At 42.0% G+C, this 21,509-nt stretch overlaps 2 protein-coding genes across 2 annotated transcripts; both read left to right on the forward strand.

Annotated features, from left to right (window-relative positions):
- Nucleotides 1–323: 323 nt before the first annotated feature.
- Nucleotides 324–9,381, forward strand: mtmr6 (myotubularin related protein 6). The gene is made up of 15 exons (XM_044042739.1): nt 324–545; nt 2,896–3,027; nt 3,488–3,650; nt 4,460–4,617; nt 5,361–5,489; nt 5,630–5,764; nt 6,165–6,297; nt 6,427–6,536; nt 6,769–6,894; nt 7,281–7,330; nt 7,409–7,502; nt 7,585–7,691; nt 7,966–8,100; nt 8,258–8,384; nt 8,724–9,381. The coding sequence occupies exons 1-15, from the start codon at nt 522–524 to the stop codon at nt 9,072–9,074; spliced, it is 1,974 nt and encodes a 657-aa protein (XP_043898674.1). The 5' UTR covers nt 324–521; the 3' UTR covers nt 9,075–9,381.
- Nucleotides 9,382–15,384: 6,003 nt separating this feature from the next.
- Nucleotides 15,385–18,072, forward strand: amer2 (APC membrane recruitment protein 2). The gene has a single exon (XM_044033411.1). It carries the CDS (start codon nt 15,530–15,532, stop codon nt 17,645–17,647), a length of 2,118 nt encoding a protein of 705 aa, XP_043889346.1. The 5' UTR covers nt 15,385–15,529; the 3' UTR covers nt 17,648–18,072.
- Nucleotides 18,073–21,509: the final 3,437 nt, after the last annotated feature.

The raw sequence follows: 21,509 nt of genomic DNA on the forward strand, positions 1-21,509 counted from the left end.
GGGTGTTGTCCTACGCATGCAGGTTTATGATGTAATAGCAATTTACTAATAAGAAATGTATATCTAATGCTTCATGCACCTTAAAAGCAGAGTAGGAGAATCCAAAAATAACATGGCCCTCAAGGGAACACCTGAATAATTACCAAAGATAACTCCCTAGTTGGCATTTACCAGCGATAGATAGATAGATAGATGTTGTCAGTGAAGTACATTTATGTTTTTACATCAAAATATACTGGGCATAAATTAAAAAGTTGTAGCACCCCACCTTATTCATACAAAACCCGTGCTTTTATTTTTTTTCAAATCCACACTACATGTGTTGACGTGACTGCCGATAACTTTACGCGGATGGAGTAGTGAAATAATTGACAATAAACACACAATTGTATGACTCCGGCAAAGTCCAGGTGGTTTGTGAAGCGCTTTCCCCTGTCACGTCATCAATGAAAGCGCTTTCTGTGGAAAACTTCGTCTGAAGCTTTGCAGTCGCTGACAGCTGTTATAACTCAAGGGGAGAAATGGAGCACATCCGAACGCCAAAGGTAGCTAACGTTTCAAGCTAACTGCAAGTGTATGTGGGAAGAGTCAGCAGCTCGGCCTCGTCTTTGCGCTAACATAGCTGTCATGTTTTTATTTGAATACATCTATCATGTGTCCGTGTTTCTGTGGAAATATGTGCGAAGCAGTGTCATAGCATGTTGGCGAGCAGGTGTCGCCAGCAGCTCGGAGACGTGACGAGCATCAATGAGCTGTTTGTTTTTGGCCGAGCAACAAACATTGTAGCAGCACTTCCTTTAGAAATTATCAGGAGAGTGAACGTACGACAGTCAGTGCACAGAGTGTGCTGAAACAGACCTAGTTGTCTTCAGACATGTGGACACATTCATGGAGCCGGCAGAAATACAGAAAATTAACACCTACCCGCCACTTTATTAGGTACACCATGTCAGTACCCTCAACTCTTCGTGGCATCAAGGGTTTTGCACGATATTATGCCTTGCGACAAAAATGTATATACTGCCTTTCCATTTTGGATTCGCTGCCAATAGACCCAGACAAAATAAACATGGTTTCCATTCAAGTGCTAGTGTTTTGCAATACTGCATATCATAATGTCCCTCTTATAATAACAAAATTATCAACAAAATCATCCCTCACTATCCTGGGTTGACCAAAATAAATCAATAAAAATATAAATTCACAACTTAAATTTTAAATCTATGTATGTAAACATTTTTTTGTTTGTAAGTAAGGATTATTTTAATTATGATTTGCTTATCATTTTCTTGATCTAGCCATTTGTTGTTTTGTCCATTACATTTCAAAAAGTGTTGATTGGTGTTTCCCAAACCTTAAATAATACTGTAACTTACTGTAATGCTCAGAAACCAAAAAATGTGAACAAAAAAAAGCCAGAAGAAAACCAGCTGACTCATAGAGTTTCAAACTTCTACATAGACCAGAAGAAAACATGCTATATGCTGCGATGATGTTGAATATTGCATTGACAATATGATTTGCAGAAATAAACAAATGCCTAAGTTTTCAATATTAATATTAATATCTCAGTGCTTTGGGTTTGCTGCTAACGCATACCTATATCTGACAAGTAGCCTGTGGAGATGTTAATTTATTAAAAATGAAATGTATTCTTTATATTCCAACAATGTGGTTTCATGTCAACAAAATCCAAAGCCCTCTGTAGTTCACTACACAAGCAAGGCCTCCACTTGACCTGACCTTTGTGTGTAATTGTGAGGGTGTTTGCACTAAGAGGTGCAGTTTCTTCTATGTTATGTTAAAAAGCACCATGACACATAATTAGGAGTTTCTGCTGTCCAAAAGTTGCAAAAATATGTTTTCGCTTTGTGTAATAGGACTGTTTCAATCTACTCAGACGGAATATGTAATGATATAATGATATGAACTTTCTCATGGGACGTAATGACATTTTTGCTCTTCCTGTCTCCATCTCATTTATTCTCTTAAACACACCTCTGGTTTCCGAGATGTGTCAAGAAAGGGGTTTATGCCAGAGCAGTGGCTCACTGGTTGCTGGGAGACAGAGATAGCCTCGAACGTTTCATCATATCTGACACCAGCAGGAAAACGGAAGCAGAGGAGAGGATGTCTGAGTCAACAAGAGAACCACTGTTGTGATGAATCATGAATTTAGACAGCAGTGAATTCAGCAAACCATTGCAAATCCAACCGTCTGTTTTGGCCACACAGTGAAGCTGGCGACAGACAGTCTTTTCCTGAAACACTTCTGGTGTTTGGAACAAAAGAGAATTTAAGACAAAAACAACACTGTAGATTGACCAGTGTTTTGTTTTTTGTTTTTTGTTTTTTTATCATTTACCAGAATTTGCATTGGGACTGATAATATTATATGTATTTAATAGTATAGGTTTATAAACAGTATCCTCAAATGAATATATCCTTGATTGGTAATTCCCTGTATAATGTGAGTAAATGGACTTCTGTCTGTCAGGAAATATATAACCGGTCTATTGCATGCAGTGCTTTATTCCTGCATGGAAACTTGTGACTTGAGTAAATGTTCTACTCTGTGTGTTCAGGTTTCATGTGTCGTGATCACAGATGAGATAGATAGGGGTTTATGCATTTTGAATAAGCCAAAACAATTGAGTTGGTTAAATTAAAGTCTGGATTTCCTATGATTGGTTTTTAAGTGATTTTTTTTTTTGTTCTACAAGGAAGTTATTTGCTGCTCTGGCTATAATTAGGTGAGTGGTAATAGATGCTGTTCCAACTGACACCAGTGCCTTGTTACATGTGCTCCACATGTGTCAGTCAAACTGGCTCTCTTCTGTTTGCCGGACTAATTTCGTTATCACTTTGATATCACTTGTGTGTTTTGCTGTTTAGGTGGAGCAGGTGCGACTGTTGGATCGTTTCAGCAACAAAATCACAAATGGCACACTGTACCTTACAGCTACACATCTCATCTTTGTGGAGAGCAACTCGAATAACTCCACCTCTGCTGGACAGGAGATCTGGGTCGGTTGCTATTTATCTATTTCTGAGCTCCTGAAGTACACTGTGTGTTGTTGTTCTTCCACCAGGTAAACTGGGTCGTTTGGCATCCATAAACCGGCATCATTTAATGCCAAGGGGTTTGAGTCGAACAAAGAAGAGATAGAGGAACAGAATTTATGACTCTGAACCTGTCACGTGCATATGCTATGTCTGAATTAGGGCTAAACTATGAATCATTTTCAAATCAAAATCACAACAACCCATTTAGTAGATTGGAAAGGCTGCAAATCATTGTCATATTTTTGATTATTCTATGATCTGTGCAAATTATAAAATTAAACTTACATGTTGGAAGTAATTCATGGCTTTTTTTCCACTATATATATTTTTTTTTTCAATGTTTTTTTTTCTGCTTTTACTCGTTGCATATAACAACTCTCTCTTTTTTTTTGGACTTTTCTCCCCTCTGTCTTCCCTGCAGATTTTGCATCACCATATAGCCTCTGTGGAGAAACTCTCACTGACCACCACAGGCTGTCCTCTGGTCATCCAGTGCCGTAACTTCAGGGTGGTGCATTTTGTGGTACAGAGAGAGCGAGACTGTCATGACATTTACAGCTCCCTCCTCCGTCTTTTACGGCCAGGTGGGTGTCACATGTTTTGCTTAAATGTGCCAATTTTCTTCAGTGCAATTGAAACGTTAAGATGAACATACAAACGTAATCAAATCATTTCATTAGAATAAACCAGAAGAGGCTTTGCTTCCACCTGTATTGTAAACAAATGCGGTTATCGCTGCTCAGCCTCGGATATTTATCCTTTGTTTGTCTCCTTGTAGTGCACCATCTATTTATTTTCCTTCCTCCATCACATCTGTGACTTTTATTTCTGTTTATTAGTTAAAAATGTGCCAATATTGTGTTCTTCAAACAGCATTTTTTGTCTGTATCTCTGTAATGAAGCCACAGATTCAGCAGTTCACACTGCTCCTGCATTTGATAAACATTTACATCAATCCAAGCACATTGAATTCACTGCCCTACAATCCAGAGTTCTTGCAAAGTCTTTAATAAGAAAACTGTGTTGATTCCCACCAGGTTTCTATCAATTTCCAGCAATATCAAAATTGGATATATGTCACATTTATGATGCAATAAACCAAAGCAGGACATCATGATTGAAACAACTGAATGATGATTGGCTTAAACTACCCTCTGGAGTGGAATGAAATTTCTTTACGAATGGGCTGAATTGTCTCCTAGTATTTGGATTGATGCTTTTACATGATGCATTTGTATTCCACTCAGGGTTTTATTCTGATTTGTGTCCATGTAAACATAGCTAATGTGTCCGTCTGTGTTGCCCGTGTGTGAAACCTATATTAACAAAATGTACTATGCACTGTTGTATCTTATTAAGACGTGTCCTCTGGCTTTTATTCTCCCCTGCCCAGTGTCCTACGAGGAGCTCTATGCTTTCTCCTACAACCCCAAACAGAACGACCAGCAGAGAGAGGAAGGGTGGCAGCTCATCGACCTGGGAGCAGAGTTCGAGAGGATGGGTGTCCCCTGTGACCAGTGGCAGCTCACCGATGTCAACAGGGACTATAAAGTAGGCAGCTGTCTGTACCTGTTAACAATACGAGGGGAGGTGGAATTTTGTTTTAAAGTTTACAGGCAAGATGTGAAAGTTGGGCTCTCTTATTTATTTTAGCACGGTTTAAAAACCGCCCATTTTAAGTGATAAAGCAAAAAGACGAGGTTCATGGTAAGATAGCTTGAAAGCCGCCTTCTCTATTGTTAAACCCAGACACAGCACAGTATTAACATCTCAACAGTGTGTGTGTTTACACACTATATTTGTGTTTCACACAAAGACAAACGTCATTATCATTATTATTATTATTATTATTTCCCCACACCTTATTCTGGTTTATAATTATTTAACTAAATTGGTTCAGTTAGTCTGCAGCCCTGTGCTCTGTGTCTCTTTGTTTGATGACTATTTCTATGTACATAGTGATGGGACAATATACAATACAATATACATATTCCTCATTACTTATTATTCATTTGTTCATCATCTATAATCTTGAAAACATATGTATCTATTATTTTAAGGCAGCCACATGTCTCTGACCACCGGGAGTGCAGACAGAAGGCTCCTCCTGTGTTTTAATATGTAAAAGAAAATTATATTAAAACACATTTTTTCAGGCATTGCAATAATATCATTAATCACAATTATTTTTGGTCAGGAAAATTGTGACATAAACCGTTTAAAATAGTCCCATGCCTATGTGTACACACTCATAGTTAGAGGGGACCACACTGACATTTTATGGTCTGTTCCAGGTGTGTGAGACATATCCACGAGACCTGTATGTTCCCATCACAGCCAGTAAGCCTATTATTGTGGGGAGTTCCAAGTTCAGAAGCAAAGGACGCTTTCCTGTACTCACCTACTTCTACCAGGAGAAGAAGGTACCGAATAAACTGGTTTAGTTTTTTTACATTAAGTAAGATCAAATATATTCTTGGTGAGACGTGGAGGGAGTTAATAAATGTGGTGCAGCTTTGTCATTGCCCTTGTTCTCATCGGTATTATCTGTTCACTCTGGCAGGCAGCAGTGTGTCGATGCAGTCAGCCTCTCTCTGGGTTCAGTGCACGATGCTTGGAGGACGAGAGCATGCTGCAGGCCATTAGCAAAGCTAATCACAACAGTCGGTTTGTTTACGTCATGGATACCAGGCCAAAGGTATGATGGTGAAACAACGATCGAAATGCTGTCCTCAAATACAAAGCGTTTATGTTAATGCCGAAGAAAAAGCAATGTGTATACTTCCTGTATTGTCAGCAGCAATCTCATAACATTTCTGAGGTAGTTAATCTTTATTTATATATTATTTATCTTTATTTTGATGAATTTGCCCTTGAAAGTTAAATCTCAAGCTGTGTCACCACATTCAGTCCTTGAATTTGGGGGAATTGATACTGGAAAGCCCTTGAAAAGTCCTTGAATTTGATGTCAACCAAGGCGTGGGAACCTGTGTGGGTTTTATTCTTATTCTCCATGTTAAACAAAGTTACTTCGTAGATGTGTTCGTAGATTAGCAATAATTTGCTTTCATCTGTTTTTTTTTTCCCCTGTCCTGCAGTTGAATGCACTAGCTAACCGAGCAGCAGGTAAAGGCTATGAGAACGAAGACAACTACTCCAACATCCGCTTCCAGTTTGTTGGCATTGAAAACATCCATGTGATGAGAAGCAGCCTGCAGAAAATGATTGAAGGTTAAATGACTAACTGTACACATCAGTGCACATATGAAAGTGTTCGTTGTCCAGATTAACATATTAACTTCTATAGTAGTTGATGAAACTAATCTAAATGTACTCTCCGTCTGTGTGTGTGTCTTTCAGTGATTGGATCTCGTTCTCTCTCAATGAGCGACTACTTGGTTGGCCTGGAGAGTAGTGGCTGGCTGCGGCATATAAAGGCCGTTGTAGACGCAGCTGTCTTCCTCACCAAGGTAATATTTTTCAATTTCATTCTTTTTGGTTTCCCTCAAAGTGCGTTTTTACATTTTTTCATTCACAATTTTCCAGAGTTTTCTTCTTAACGTAACAATGCTAAAGTGGAAAGTGTTAATCATAAAGGAGAACCTGCTCATCACTGACATATCTATATTAGTCCATCATTAACATAAACTGTCGAGGGCTTTTTTTTTTAAGTTTGCTAACCATTTTCAATTTCAATCCCAGGCAGTGACGGTGGAAGGAGCCAGTGTGTTGGTTCATTGTTCAGACGGTTGGGACAGAACAGCCCAAGTCTGCTCTCTGGGGTCCTTGCTCATGGACCCTTACTATCGCACCATCAAGGGCTTCATGGTATAGAACACACACACACACGCATACATTTGAAACTAAAAAACATTCTCTGTCCCAACCCAACGGAGCCAGAAAGAGTGCTAAAGCCTTGTTTACACGTTGCGGTACAGATTTACAGCTTCACAGCTCACCACAATGTGGTTTGGAATAGTACACACTGTCATCCTAGTGTAGCATTTCAATAAATAACACACAGAAGAAGGCAACCAAAGGGTAACTTTGGAGGAAATGCAACATTTTGTGTTCTTTCTTTGTGGAATTTGACTTTTTAGAATAAAGAAGGCACCAAGTTTTGTTTGAGAAAGGTGTTTCGCTGGTGTCACAGACTGCAACCTTGTGCTTTTGTTTCGCATCATGTTAAATCTCCCCTCACATTTGTTTTTAAGGTACTGATTGAGAAAGACTGGATCTCATTTGGCCACAAGTTTGCTGACAGGTGAGGCTTACACTGGATCAACCGAAGGATTTAGTCAATGTTTGCTACGACAGCAAACTGAAGTTTCTGTATGTGCAGGTGTGATCAGCTGGACGGCGATCCAAAGGAGGTTTCGCCTATCTTTACTCAGTTCCTGGAGTGTGTATGGCAACTGACTGAACAGTTTCCACAGGTATGTGGGAGCGTATCAGCCCTATGACGATTATAGTCTGTAGGGTTTGGTTGCGTATTTAATGATTTAATCCTGTCTTTAGGCATTTGAGTTCAGCGAGTGGTTCCTGCTGCAAATCCATGAACACGTACACTCCTGCCAGTATGGAAATTTCCTAGGCAACAACCAGAGACAGAGGGAGGAGTTGCAGTGAGTCCATCAAACACTCATGTGACATGTCATATTACATATTCAAGTGTCTATATTTCTTAGTGGAGTTATCTTTAATCAGTATGCTTGTTCATATTTGCAGATATTATTTTACACAATAAACTATGTCAAAAACTTGCTGTTGTAAATAGTCTTATAATGGTTATTAGTGTTTATTATTATTGTGTATGATGAGTTATTAACCTCATCATTTGAAAAGTGTTTAAATGAATGTGCCGTTTCTTTCTGTGTTGTCTTTTTTTTTTTGCTCTAGTCTCAGAGAGCGGACGCACTCCCTGTGGGCATTTCTAATGAGTGAAAAACACAACCACTTGAATCCGTTCTACAGCCCTGCATATGTTGAATCACACCCCGTGTTGGAGCCATCCACCCTGCCGTACCATTTCAAGTGAGTGCGGCCTTCTTTTCCATGGAAAGCGGCACACTTTAAAGCAACCATATCATTCAATAATATGTGTTTTGTTTGTTAACCTCTTGTGTAAAAATGGACAGATAATATAAGATTTTTTTAGAGCTTCACTTTTGTGTGCACACGTGTCCCCAAGGTTCTGGCGGAACATGTATCATCAGTTTGATCGGTCCATGCACCCACGTCAGTCTATCCTCATAACCGTTCTGACTCTGAGAGAGAACACCCGTAAGGCAGAGAGCACTTTGCAAGCACTGGAGAACGTGAGTTGACACAGCTTGAGTTTATGTAATAAATGCCATTTCATGACATTAGACACTATTGTTTGTACAGCAGCCTTAGTTGCGATGTTTAGATGCTCACAGGCGACTGCATGAAGAACAATAGAGAGAAAATTCCATTGTTATTAGTTTCATTAGATAAAATAATTGCTTCAGCTGATCTCAGTTAGCATACTTGTGATATACAGATAATGTCATATTGTATTCAGGCCGCAGTGCAGTTTTTACTGGAGAGAATGAAAATGATGATCATATCGTTAAAAAGTATGTTTAATATACATTTTTTGAATTTCCAAATAATCTTGTGTTATCTCCATCCAGAGGCTCCAACAGCTCGGTGTGACCCCCATCACGGCCTCCGAACCAACTGCGCTTCCCCCCGGCAGGGATCAGCAGTCCAACATCCTCCCACCACGTCCCGACTCCCTCATTTTGGGGGCTCACATCAACCACAAAGAGGTGCAGCAGCAGGTGGAGGACGACGAGCAGGAGGAGGTGGGTGAGGAGGCCATGGAGAGCACTAACATAGAGCGGACTGTAGAGGGCAGCAGTGGCACTGATAGCAGGAAGCTGAGCTATGGAGAGTTGGAGGGGTCATTCAACAGCGAGCTGGCCAAGGAAGAGCCTGCTGTTGTCAGTCTGGAGTTTGGAGTGGCACGCATGACCTGCTGAGACCTAACTTGACAATTGTGGGACACTGAGGGACAGGCATGTCTCAGAGAGAAGACATACTGAAAGTATGTGCATGTCCAGGAGAGGCCATTATTCTGTAAGTGATTATGTGCTAATTACACATAGGCCCTGAATGGGTTGAGTGGATGAAGTTTTGTGTCTTTGTAAACTAAATCTCTATGAAAAACCTCATTATTATGTCATATCTTGCACCTATAGGTAAAAAGGCTTGTTTTTTTTTTATTGTTTTAAAGCACTATAGAAAGAAAATTAATGGAAGAGAGAATAAATTCATCCAAAGTGGTAATTCCTCATTTGTTCAATCCTTATTGTCCATTGTAAAAAAAATATAAGGCTTTTTAGATTTGTAACAAATGGTCACATGACTCAACCCCCAAGGTCACATGTTTGGCATCAAAAATATTTAATTTCATGCCAAGGTTTGAATCCAACATCTGATAATTCTCTGATCCGAACATTGTTTCTCCCTCAGTTGAAATATCAATAAAAACACTTAAAAAAATAAAAGATAATTTTGTACAAACAATGTAGTTGCACCGCTGCTGCTGCATTTGAGTTCCGGTTGATTTGCCTTTTTAATAATTTGCCATTATTTCACTAATTTCATTATTACGGTCTTGCTGGACCATGTTCAGGTGTCATTAAGGTGTCACCCTTATTGATCATTTAATCCTATTTTGGCTCTGATATTGATCAGAAAACCTGGTTCGTTAACATACATTGATCCCAAAATTCTTCAGTCTGCCATGACAGACATGACTTCTGACCGCTGACCTTTATCCAGGTTTACTGTCACACACACACACACATTGTAACCAAGGCCTGCAATCTGCTTATTTAAATATTCTAAAAGGCAAATTATCTTTTAAATCAAAAAAAAAAATAGATCAAACATTGTGGAAAAAAGTGATGAAATGTGGGTTAAGAGTTGATGTCATATTATTTTTTTGTTATATTATTTATATTTTAGCATGGGAATTCATGCCACAAGTTCACATATTTTTGAGCCAGCCTGCAAGTTTTGGCAGACCATAATACAATACTGTCATTTTTTTGTTAATTCCATGTGAAATTTGCTTAAATTTGCAGGTTTGCTTCAAATCAAACCTCAGAAAGGATTTGTTTTGCTGTAGTTTTCCTTCAACCAAGTTTTGTTTTTCTCTCCTTGGGACACATAATGGAAAGCTGACACTGCCAAGTGCATATAACAACGTCAATATCACTCTTGTTCACCACCCTCACATTCTGAATGACTAAAGTTTATTGTATTTACACGTTCAACATATCAATTGCCAGTGAATTGTCAATGTATTGTATGTAAGTCATTCATCAGTGTCACCAGCTTGCACTAAAGATAGCTTGTCAGTACAATGTGACCTCAGTGTATATACACCCATCTGAACAGAAAAGGGAGCACAGTGCAGACATTATCCACACGCACAGTGCAGACATTACCCCAACATTTTAACCTTTCTTCACTTATTGCTTGAATATTTGTTAATTTCGTAATAATTTATTTAATTCAGGAAGTCATTCAGGCCTTGATTTGCAACAGTCTGTGACAGACAATCACTAGGGAGAGACTCCATGGGTTGCAAAAATAACTCATTTTAAAGTGAATATATCAGAATATGATTTACTACATTTTCCTGAGGAGTCACTAGTTTTGGCTCTTCTCCACTAGCACATTATGTCAATTTGTAAATCCTGTTCCCATAAAGGTAAATAGATAATGAAGTACAGCCCGCATGAGTGCACAGCAGTGCGATTGTCAGCTGCTATTGTTTAAAAAGGCACCTGGTTGATTCTGTTTGCTAAACTTTAACATGGTATTAAGCCAAATCTCCCATTTGAAGCCTGTAAATCAGGAGTTCAATTTACTATGGGTGAGGTCACAACTGTTTGACAAACAGGTGGAACTTGGCAAGGTGACGGATGTCGGGTGACGATTATGATGATGCTATAGTCACGGTTAGTTCTGTTCCATCTACATGGGAACCAATGAGTTAATGTGCTCGCAACAAGCAGCTTTCTTAAGAACACAGTACTGGCGCGTGTTTCCACTAGCTTGACTCGACTCAACTCGCCTCAGCGCCGCACGGTTATTTTGCTTTCCCATTAGCGATGGTACCTGGTACTTTTTTAGTACCTGCTCTGGCGAGGTTCCAAGCGAGCTGAGCCGATGCCATGCAGTGATTGGTCAGAGTGCCGTCACAGGAAGCGGCATGAATCAAACCGAACTGTAGATCAGTTAAAAAGACTTACAAAATGTGAAAACATGCGTTAATATCCAACATTTAGCAAAGGAAACGTCTAAAATCTTCATCATTTAACAGAGGAGTCTGGTGTATTTAGCACTGCTGAAAGCCATCGACCGCAACTGCATCACAACCTCCGCCCCGGTATTTCAGTGCAGTGACTTTGTCAGGCGGTGTCTGTTCTGCGGTCATGGAGGAGGTACTGAACAAATCTTTTTTTAATTAACTAATTCAGTACATTGAAAACAACTGATTTCGCTAGATTGAGGGTTACTGGTATAGCGCAAGAATTTGGCACCACCTGAGGATGCCACATGAAATAGTAGGTGTTGCTGGATGGGAAAAAACAAACAAACCACTTGTTGACAGTAAGATTGACTCTGTGTGAAACTGAGTGGCCTCAGGGGAGGTTTTTTCTCTCCGAATGGACTCTAGAGGTTGTATTTATGAATTATCCTTCAGAACGGCTCAAACTCCCCTGTGGCCTAGAGGCTGGAGGTTCCCACCCCTGTTCTAATGTACACAGCTCTTTGTGGAATGTTGTCAAAGAGGTTCGTCTGGTAGAGGAATGGAAGAAAAGTGTCAAAGTGGTTTGTGTTTAATGCACCTCTTGGAGTTGCCAACCCAGGATTTGTGTGTTGTGTGTGTGTGTGTGTTCCGTATTGAAAAGATAAGGAACACACTTTGTTCCTTATTTTTTTTAACAATCATGTCAGACAGAAAAATTCCAAATGAGTCCACAAATGAAGATTGCATGGTCTGTATGAGGGGGAAATTAAATCCTCCTCCTGCTGTCAGGCCCTCTCCATCTGTCTGTTGTTCCTTATCATAGCATTATCATAGCAATGGAGACGTGGAGAGATGTAAAGGTAAAATGGCGACAGGAGGATACTGCTCAGGCGAAAAATATAATAAAAATGATTATGTCGATTTTTAAACTAATTTCTTTGATAGAAAATAACATATATGAAAATAAAGTGCATAGTGTGTGTGCGGGGTAATGTAAAGCGCAGTGTACTGCATTCTTTATGGGGGCGTGGAGGCAGGTGCAATGTATGTAAAGTGCAATTATGTAAACAGTAAAACTGAGTTTCTTATTTCATTATCAGGAAGTAAATACCAGTGCTCTCTGTGTTGATTCAGTCTTCCCGTGTCCACCTTGTGCTCACAATAAACATTGAAAGGTCTCGATCCAAACGTGTGTACCATACTGGTAAAAAACATGCCTGAGGACAGGGCGGGAAGACTTAAGTTGTGCTCAACATAATCACATCCAGTGCTCGTGCAAAACATTCAGGCAGACAAAATAATACATGTACACACAGAGCGTTCACTGTGTAAACTGGATGTGATTGTCTTGATTTTCATCTGCCTAAATCTCAGCCGATCCCTCGTGCCCTCCTCTGTCGCCATGACCTCCTTCACAACATCCATGAAGCATTTAATCGTAATTCTAATGATGCTGTTGGTACATGCATCTTTTGAATTTCTACAGAAGATGATGTGCAGTCTTTTTACTGAGCCTTGTAGTATCTGCGGCTTCTTGATTTGTTTGATCTCTTAAAGGATGCGTTTTTTAGGAGAACCCTTATCAGTGTTTTTTTTACTGAAATATTTTTACAGCTTGAAAACATTACACTTTTTTTCTGTTGCAACGAGGCCATTTGTGTGCAATATTTACTGAACTGTCGTGGACAGTTATGAAAAAGGCAGTAATCCTTTTGATTACAGAGGTGGTTCAGGAGGTGGGTTTTGAAACACATTTGAGTTTTTTGGAATGTAACTGTGTTGGTTAAGCCTGTGCTTAGGTGACTTAGCAACTGTTGGTACCACTCCCTGCTGATCACTACAGTAACAACAGGACAAAGAAGATAATCCTAGAGGTGTCAATACTGTTCAAATATTCACAAAAATGCAGCGCGCTTTTGCAGTGGCACTGTAAATCACTGTTAGTCAGTTGAGTTGACCACCTTATGACTGTCAAAAGTGTGGTCCCTTCAAACCAGTGATAAAAACCAAAACAAATGCAAATCCAGTTCCTCAAACTTGTTTGCATCTCTGCAAGTGTTTGCATAGAAATGAATGACTGCGCCCTATTTTGCCTGCGCGCAGAAATGGGAAAGTTAAAAAAGGTTTTCTCGGACACATTCTCTTTTAGTTGGTGTTTTCCCAATGAACCAAATGATGTACTGAATATAAATATTTGATCCCTGAGAGTTCAGATCCACTTAAAACAGGTAGATTGTCCAACTGTCTCACTTAGTGTCAAGCTTCACTCTCAGGGGCTGAAATGAGAACCCCATTTAGACAAAGGGGGGGAGGGGTATCTTCAGTTTCCAGTGTGCGTTCGGAAAGACACAAATGCATCAATACGTTATAAAGAAAAGCTTGTTTCGTAAATTCACCCAGAATTAGCTCACTTAAAGTTCAGTTTACATGCTGAAAACATCGTTTCGATACTTTTGCCTCATACCTTCCTTAAATGTAAAGTTCAAGGTCAGAGAAAGCTGTAATTTCCTTCACTAACTGCTGTTTCCCTAAATTCAATCAACCAAGCTGCCAGATTAATGGCAGTGATGCTTCATTGATAGTTTAGGTGCCAGGATGCAGCTCCACTCGTAACTCGCCAGGGTCCCTTTGTTTCATCGTGTGATAACTGAAACCCACCCATCAATCCACCAGCCATCTGCTGCTCAGTATCAGCTTTGGGTCCAACCAGTTGCCATCTGACCTGCCAGCATTGCTGCAGGGTTTTCTGCCCGTATTTCTGATGTACCTGAGAAACTGCACCCTGGGTGACTGGCTCTCTTTTAAGCAGGTGGGCTGGGTGACTGCCTTGTGGGCTGAGTGGGCAGATGGTCTTTCTTACTGGGAAGAGCATCATTTAGATATTGTTCAGCGCTTCACTCTGGGGAAGCCCTCAGAAAGTGTTTGTGTGGGTGTTCAAATGTCTGTGGATCTGTTTGTGTGTTGCCTTGGGCAGATGAATGCAGACATTGTTTGATAGCAGTGGGTTGGAAGAGAAGAGCCATGTGCCCACAGTGTCTGAGGAGGAGTGAGAGAGAAGGAAGGAGGGATGAGGAGGTTTGGAAGTGGGTCGGGGTATCAGGGGAGGTTCATGGGGGTTGGGAGGATAGAATAGGCAGCAAAAAGAACACCCTCCGTGGAGAACAGGAGAACTTGTAGGTGATGTTAAAGTGTTTTTTTTAGAGAGATACTTCCAGAAACAGCATTATCAACATAATGTATGACCACAGAGTGCTGGTTTGTTTAAGTTTTTAAGAAAACACACACTTAGGATGACGGTTAGTTGTGTTGTCATAGCTCCCAGACACCTGGCCCTGTGCATCCATATGGAAGTGGGCCCAAGGCCATATGGCTTGTGTCTGAGCTGCTCAAGAGTGGGGCGTGTCTGAGCAAAAAAAAAAATCTAAATCCATATTCCAGTTTAAGCCAATTTATACTGTTGCTCAGATGGTCTCATGTATATCAAGCGCGACACACTTATTTGAGACTGGAATTCCCTCTCAGGGATGATGCGTGATGAGACATGTCCACAAAAATATTCATATAAACCCGTGTTGTTGATGCTTTATTTGTACGTTTTCACCCGTTAGAAGTAATGCCTCCTTTATGGCCCGTGTTCCACAGACATGAGTAAACATGAAATCCAAAATAATATGAGAGCTGTCTCCGTGATTGGCCGCTTCACTCCGTCTCATCACGACCCGCTCGGAAAACTCCACAATGCACAAATGTACTGAACTCGTGTTTAATGTGTCATAGGAATTCTGTATGTCATGTGCAGAACTAACACACATGAGAGAAATGGGTGCAATGACTTGTGGGACTGATTAATTGATGAATAGTTAAAAGAAATGAGCAAACAGTGCAGTGGAGACAGGGAGGCTGGAGGAAGGGAGGACGAGGGTGGGGGAGGGAGGGAGTGGAGGAAAGACGCTGGCGCCCTGCCAATGTTGATGAAAGCTGCTTAGCCCACCCTGTTGCCATGGATACAGTGAGGAGCAGCACTCAGAGAGAGAGGGAGAGAGAGAGAGAGAGAGAGGGGAGGGAGGAGAGAGAGAAAACCAGCAGGCATGCGTTAGATGAAGTCAGAGTGGGAGTGGAGAGAGGGGGTGAGTGTATGTGGTGCCAGAAAGAGAGGAGAGCTAGGCAATGAGAGAGCTTGAGGGAGATGATAGAGTGGGAGTGACAGAGTGCGAGATAATGGAGGTGCAGTCTGAGTGTGCAGATCCTCCTGTGGTCCCTCAGTGTGACCCCCAGCCAACGGGGAAGATCAACAAAGCTGCCTTCAAACTCTTTGGAAAGCGACGTACTGGCTCCGGAGTGGCCAGCTTCTTCTCCTTCAGGAACAAAGGGGCCACAAGCAACAATGGAAATTCTGACAATGGGAATTCTTTGAATGGAAATGGCTCAACAACAGACGTGGAGCTTATCAGGAGCAAAACCTATGACGGACTTACAAACTCCAACAATGATACCGATGGACAGCGAGGGGAAGGGCTTGCCAGCCAGGAGGCTGGACCGGTGAGGTCTCTCAGCAAATCGCTGAGTTTCTTCTCTCTCCTCCGACGCGGAAGTTTTAGGTCGGGTGAAAATGGAGGATCAGGACTTGTCAGAAGAGGGAGGGGCCTCAAGGGATTTTTTAGCAGCATGCGATGGAGACGCAAAACAAATGATGGAGACGGGGAAGAGGTGGAAGCTAACAAAGAGCAGGATGGGGATAGTACCAGCTCTGAAAAGGCGAAGGATATCACTCTCACCCTTGAACCACCTCCACATCATCACCCAGAGGATTGTGGGAAGACGGAGGCAGAACCAAACCTCCAAGCAACAGAGACTCCTATTACTCGTGTTACCCTGACACCTTCACACTGTGTTGTCATGACAGGACCATCTGTTGAGCCAGACCCCCCCTTTCCTTACACACCCACTGACTCGCCACTGCACCCTACTATTCAAAAAGCCAAAGCCTCAGTTTCCAGCCTCTCCCCTTCCCTCGCTACGCCTCCATTGGATCGCTGCAGCACGGGTGACCCACCCTCAGAACCGTCCGTGGACAGACTATGTTCTCTCCTCTTCACTGACGTCACATCCCTCAAAAGCTTCGATTCACTGACGGGCTGTGGTGACATTATTGCCGATGCAGACGACGAGGGAGCAGCAGGTAATGGGGGCAGTGGCACGAGCAGCAGCAGCAGTGGAGGAGGAGGAGGGGGTAGTGTGGGAGCAGGTGTTGGGAGAGTTGTTGGTATCACCGGCGCCACATCCTGTGTATCCCCGTCCAAACCGCCTCTACCCTCCCAGCTGACCCAGCACATGTTCTCTGTTTCCTCAAGCTCAGTGCCTGTCTCCCTCCCAGCCCGGGCTCGGGCGCCGCCTCCACCACAGCAGCACCCAGCTGGTAGTGGTGTGGTGGCTTATATGGGTGGAGGGGAAGAAATGGCGAGTCCAGAGGGAGTGGACGATGCAGACATGCAGGGGCTGTGGCACATGCTGCCCTCCACCGGGGACAACTCTCCCGCTTTGCCCCGATCACACCAACCTCCCTCCACCACCCCCACATCCACTTTCCCCCCTCATACCAACCCCTCAAGCAGCCACTTCCCTCTAGCTTCCAGAAGTTCAGACCGAAAGGTCAAGGCACTGGGACTCAGTAAGATTCCAATAGTTGGCGCGGCGGGAAGTCGACCGGCTAAATCTGCCCACCCTCACACACGTGGTCGTCATCCAACGTCACCCGGAGATAAAGAGCTGCTCAGTGACGAGGGCTACTGTGACACACCCTCAGCGACACCCACGGCAACACCTGATGAAAGCGGGCTACAGCGTAACCAGAAGATGGCTCTGTCACGTGACAGCTACTCTGGGGACCAACTGTATGACCTTTACGATGACCCCGAGGAGCAAGGGGATAACGAAGAGCAGGATGGAGATGATGATCTGAACAGCACCCCGTCTCCATCTACCGAATACAAACTAAGCCCCACATCTCAGACAACTATTGCTTCCTCCTCTTCCTCTTCCTCGTTCCAATCACTGAAAGGCAGCACCAGCCTTCCTCGGGAATCCAAGATCCCGGTAAGCTGCAGACAAATGTCACCTCCCTCCTCTGTGAGCCAGTCAGCCCTGTCATCTGTTCTAGAGGCTGAATCTCTTCCACCAAAGACTGAAGCGCCTCCCTCAGCTCGCACCAGAATCCCTGTATCCAAGGTGCCTGTCCGTCGTTCGGGAAACAAACCTGGCAACAGGGGATCTGCCCACAAGAAGTAATTGTTCTCTATGGATTCGAACGTGCTGTTTATGCAGAGCCAACATTTTTCCCAGACTGGGAAATATGTTGAGCCGTGGAGTTAACGGCCCATAAATTGTTCTCAAAACTTAAAAGCACCCATTCCTTTAATGTTTTCGCTTTTAGCAAATAGAAAAAAGTGGTTTTGTGCACTTGAGAAAGTCACAAGGAGACTCCAAAAAACTGGGTTAACTCTTCGTGACCCTCACAGGAACTTTGGAGGTTGACCCTTGACAATCTATGGACACATTTGCCTTTTACCTCCCTGGAAAAACCTCCAAACTACTGACACTTGGATTCAAAAGCAGAAAAGAGAGGACCTTTTTTTTATTATTTAATCTGTCATATTTTACTTGATGAATTCCACATGACATGATTTAATTTGTTCATAAGGACCTAATTTAATCAAAAAATATTTTAGTTTCATCATATTGTCTAATCCGTAACAAATTACCTCCTAATCCTCTGAGTTTAGAGCCAAAGTTTATGAAACAGTCTCCTCATTTAACCTTCTCTGATAGTCTGCAAAAGACTCGACAGTAATGGGACAACCCTCGCCTTTGTTGCTCGAAAAATGACCCTTTTCTTTTCTGTCTGCACAATTAATGAAAATGTATGTGCATATTATGAACAGGGACGGCCTTTTATTGAGTTTCTGCTTTGCAGCTACAATTCAAGACGATATCGTTTTGTTTTTTTTTTGGTGGGAAGACCTTTTTACTTTTCTTATTTTGAACATTAAATGGATTCAGCCTGTTACTTCTGGATCTCACCTACACCCAAATGCATCTCTGGAAGTACACCCACCAGACGTCAAATCTCTGGGATTTACAACTGTTGACTAACCTGAAAAACTATCGCAATACCATACCAGGTGGAGGGAACCCTTGCACTAATGCTTCAAGACACACACAGACACACACACACACACACAGACACACAATTAACTCTCTGCTCCCTCTCTGCATGCAGTGCCTCACACACGAGGCACAAAGGTCAGGAACATCATCTCACACCGAAGGATCTTAAATACACACCTTTGACATTGACTTTGTAGCTCGACACTGGATCACTCCCTTCTCTAAAGACCTGTGCACTAACAACTAACCTTTTTCTAGTCAGAACTGTCTCCTTCACTGGATTTCATACTGTTTTTTATACACCCCTTTTTTTCCTAAGTCATACTTACACAGATCTTTAACTGTGATTATACCAGCTTCCTAACACTTTGCTTTTTTGTTGATAAGGTTTTGAACCAAGGGATGAACGCTCAGTGAGTTCACCCTCCTCTGATACAACCACAGTATGGAAACCGCTATAGCTGTGTGAGAATATGAATGTAGCTTGACATCTTTGTGGGGTCATATTTTCCTGTGTTGGCCTGTCTTTGTCCCTCGTTTGTGGGGGCAAGTCAGATGGTGGAATTGAATGTTTTCGAAGTCTCCCGTGCTCACAGTAGTACAGTGTGTGCAGCCCCTGCAAAGCATCATTTGTATGAAGAACGAGTCGTGTGTATTGCAGTCATAAAATGCCTTTGTCTGTGATTCAGTGAGGCAAATTACAGGGGGGCAGAGTTGTGCCTATCCTCCAGTGAAAGAGAGATATTTTCATAGGGAAAGCCACAAGAGAAGATCAAAGTTCTTCTCTTCCTAACCACAATGGTTTCAATGACATGTGGGGGTCATTCTCGCTCATGTCAGCTTTCCATTTCATTGAGAGCATGATAATTGATCTACAATGCTGCTCCAGAATCAGATACCTCTTCGGCCTCTGTAGCGTAGAGTAACCTGAGCCCAGGTCCACAGTTCGAGTATTTCTCGCCTCATGAAAAGGGTAGAGCAAAGGTCACACAGGGCAAAGGAGACTTATCATGCCTCTAGTTCTATTTTGATTTAGAATGATGCAATTTTTATTTTTTTTAAATTGAGGAAAGAATTGACAGATGGAAAAAAGAGGATGCATGTGGTATCATTTTACCTGGTAGAGATGAGCAATAGCACTGATGCTTGTGCATTGATGATTAAAATGAGTGGAATTTCAGCTCCCTAAATATTCATTTTCACGAATTAAATTACATTTTGCTAAGGGAACACAAGAGAATGCAAGGTAGGAATCATTAACGAAGTAACAATGATCACCGTGTGTTATGTATTTAACAGGTTTTTGTTTTATTATACATGTGGCTTCCTCATTGGTTTCTGTTCCCCATGCCGTTGTGTTTTATAGAATTTGTTTCCGCAATTCCTCCACAAATGTGACGCTGTGAAAAACGAAAGTTAGACATGTGAATGCTGTGATGTATCGCATTAGCACGACACAGTGGTGACATCAACCGCTGAGGCCAGCTTCAGTAGTTAGTGGAGCAAACTACTGAGAAAGGACTCAGAGCTGAATGACTGAGAACCTTCCCAGACACACAGACATCTGCCTCGTCTCTCTCTCCCCCCCATACCCCAGGTTTTACTCTCTTTTCTGTCTGATTACAAATCTGATCCTTTATGTGATTATTACACTAAAAGGCACATTATGTTTTTTCTTTTTCTTTTTTTAATCATCTGTTGCGTGTGAAATCCTTCCACTTTTCATATTTAAAGAATAAAACTGTGTTTGCGCTGACAGACGAGCTCCCGACTCTTTGTAACCACGTTTGCACAGGATTCCGTACGTTTTCTCTATTTATACTCCGCTGCCCTCCTCCCCTCACATCCAGGTGGCTCAGTAAGAGTCCCCTCTGGTTTACAACAAAGATGTTTTTGTTCATGTGCAATGTTTTTTTTGTGAAGTCACACTTGCAAAGAGGTCTGCTTGGCTTGGGTGTAATAGGTCAATACACTTCATTGATTGCTGAGATGAACGCCTGATGGATGGGATATTGTCTGCTGTTGGTCTCGTGGGGAAGTAAACATGCAGGGGTCAGAGCAGACAGCCATGATGAAAACAAATAGCCAGCTGATTTATTTGAAAATTGAACTTGTGTGTGGTGCTACCAGAATATAGATTTAATTTGGGGGACGACACATGTTGCTAAAGAAGGGCACCGTTGTTGGTGTGTATTAAGTATAGTAGGAGACTTTGGTGCAGTGCGAATTCCCTTTGTAATGGTGCGGCAGCAATCCCTCCCTCCCTCCCTCCCTCTATTCAGCTTGCTCTCTCTGTTTCTGCACACTGAGGTCCGTGCAGAAGGCTTACGTAAGACCATAACACTCACTGTTGCCCGCCTACCAAATCAAAGCCAGTGATGCTGCTGACAGTTAGAATGGTGCATGCTGGTGCATGCATGCTTGTTGGCTGATCTCATCATTAATCTGCTGCTGCTGCTGCTGCTGCTGCTGCTTTAGTGGTGCTGTGTGTGGACACTCCTTCTCATTGTGCACGCTTGTGCATGACGGGGAGGATTCCGTCTGTCCTGAACACAGCAACTGTTGTATCAACTAGTGAAGAAGAAAACAAAGGTGAAAAGCCAAGTGGGAGGAATATGATGTAATCTCGCTTTGTTGCTCCTGGTCGCTTTTATTTACCTTTACATCCATGTGACAAAAAAGAGGACATGTATCCGGTATAATGGTGAAGTAATTGGAGTTAATGAGTCACAATGTCAGCTGCTGTATGTTTCTTTTCTACCAAATCAAACATGGGAGGGTGGATTGAATCATATGATATATTGCTTATAAGTTGCTTGCTTTAATACTTCTGAGTGAGTGATTGTTGTTCTAATTGTTGTAAAAGTTGTGTTCTTTTAAAAGCTTTATTTAGTAACTGAAGTCACATTGAGGGTTTTGATCCATATCCAGGTCATCACCCAAATCTGATAATTGTTTTTTCTCTGAGTGATATGGAGCCTTC

Source organism: Solea senegalensis, linkage group LG1 (genome assembly GCF_019176455.1).
Source record: "Solea senegalensis isolate Sse05_10M linkage group LG1, IFAPA_SoseM_1, whole genome shotgun sequence".
NCBI classification, from domain to species: domain Eukaryota; kingdom Metazoa; phylum Chordata; class Actinopteri; order Pleuronectiformes; family Soleidae; genus Solea; species Solea senegalensis.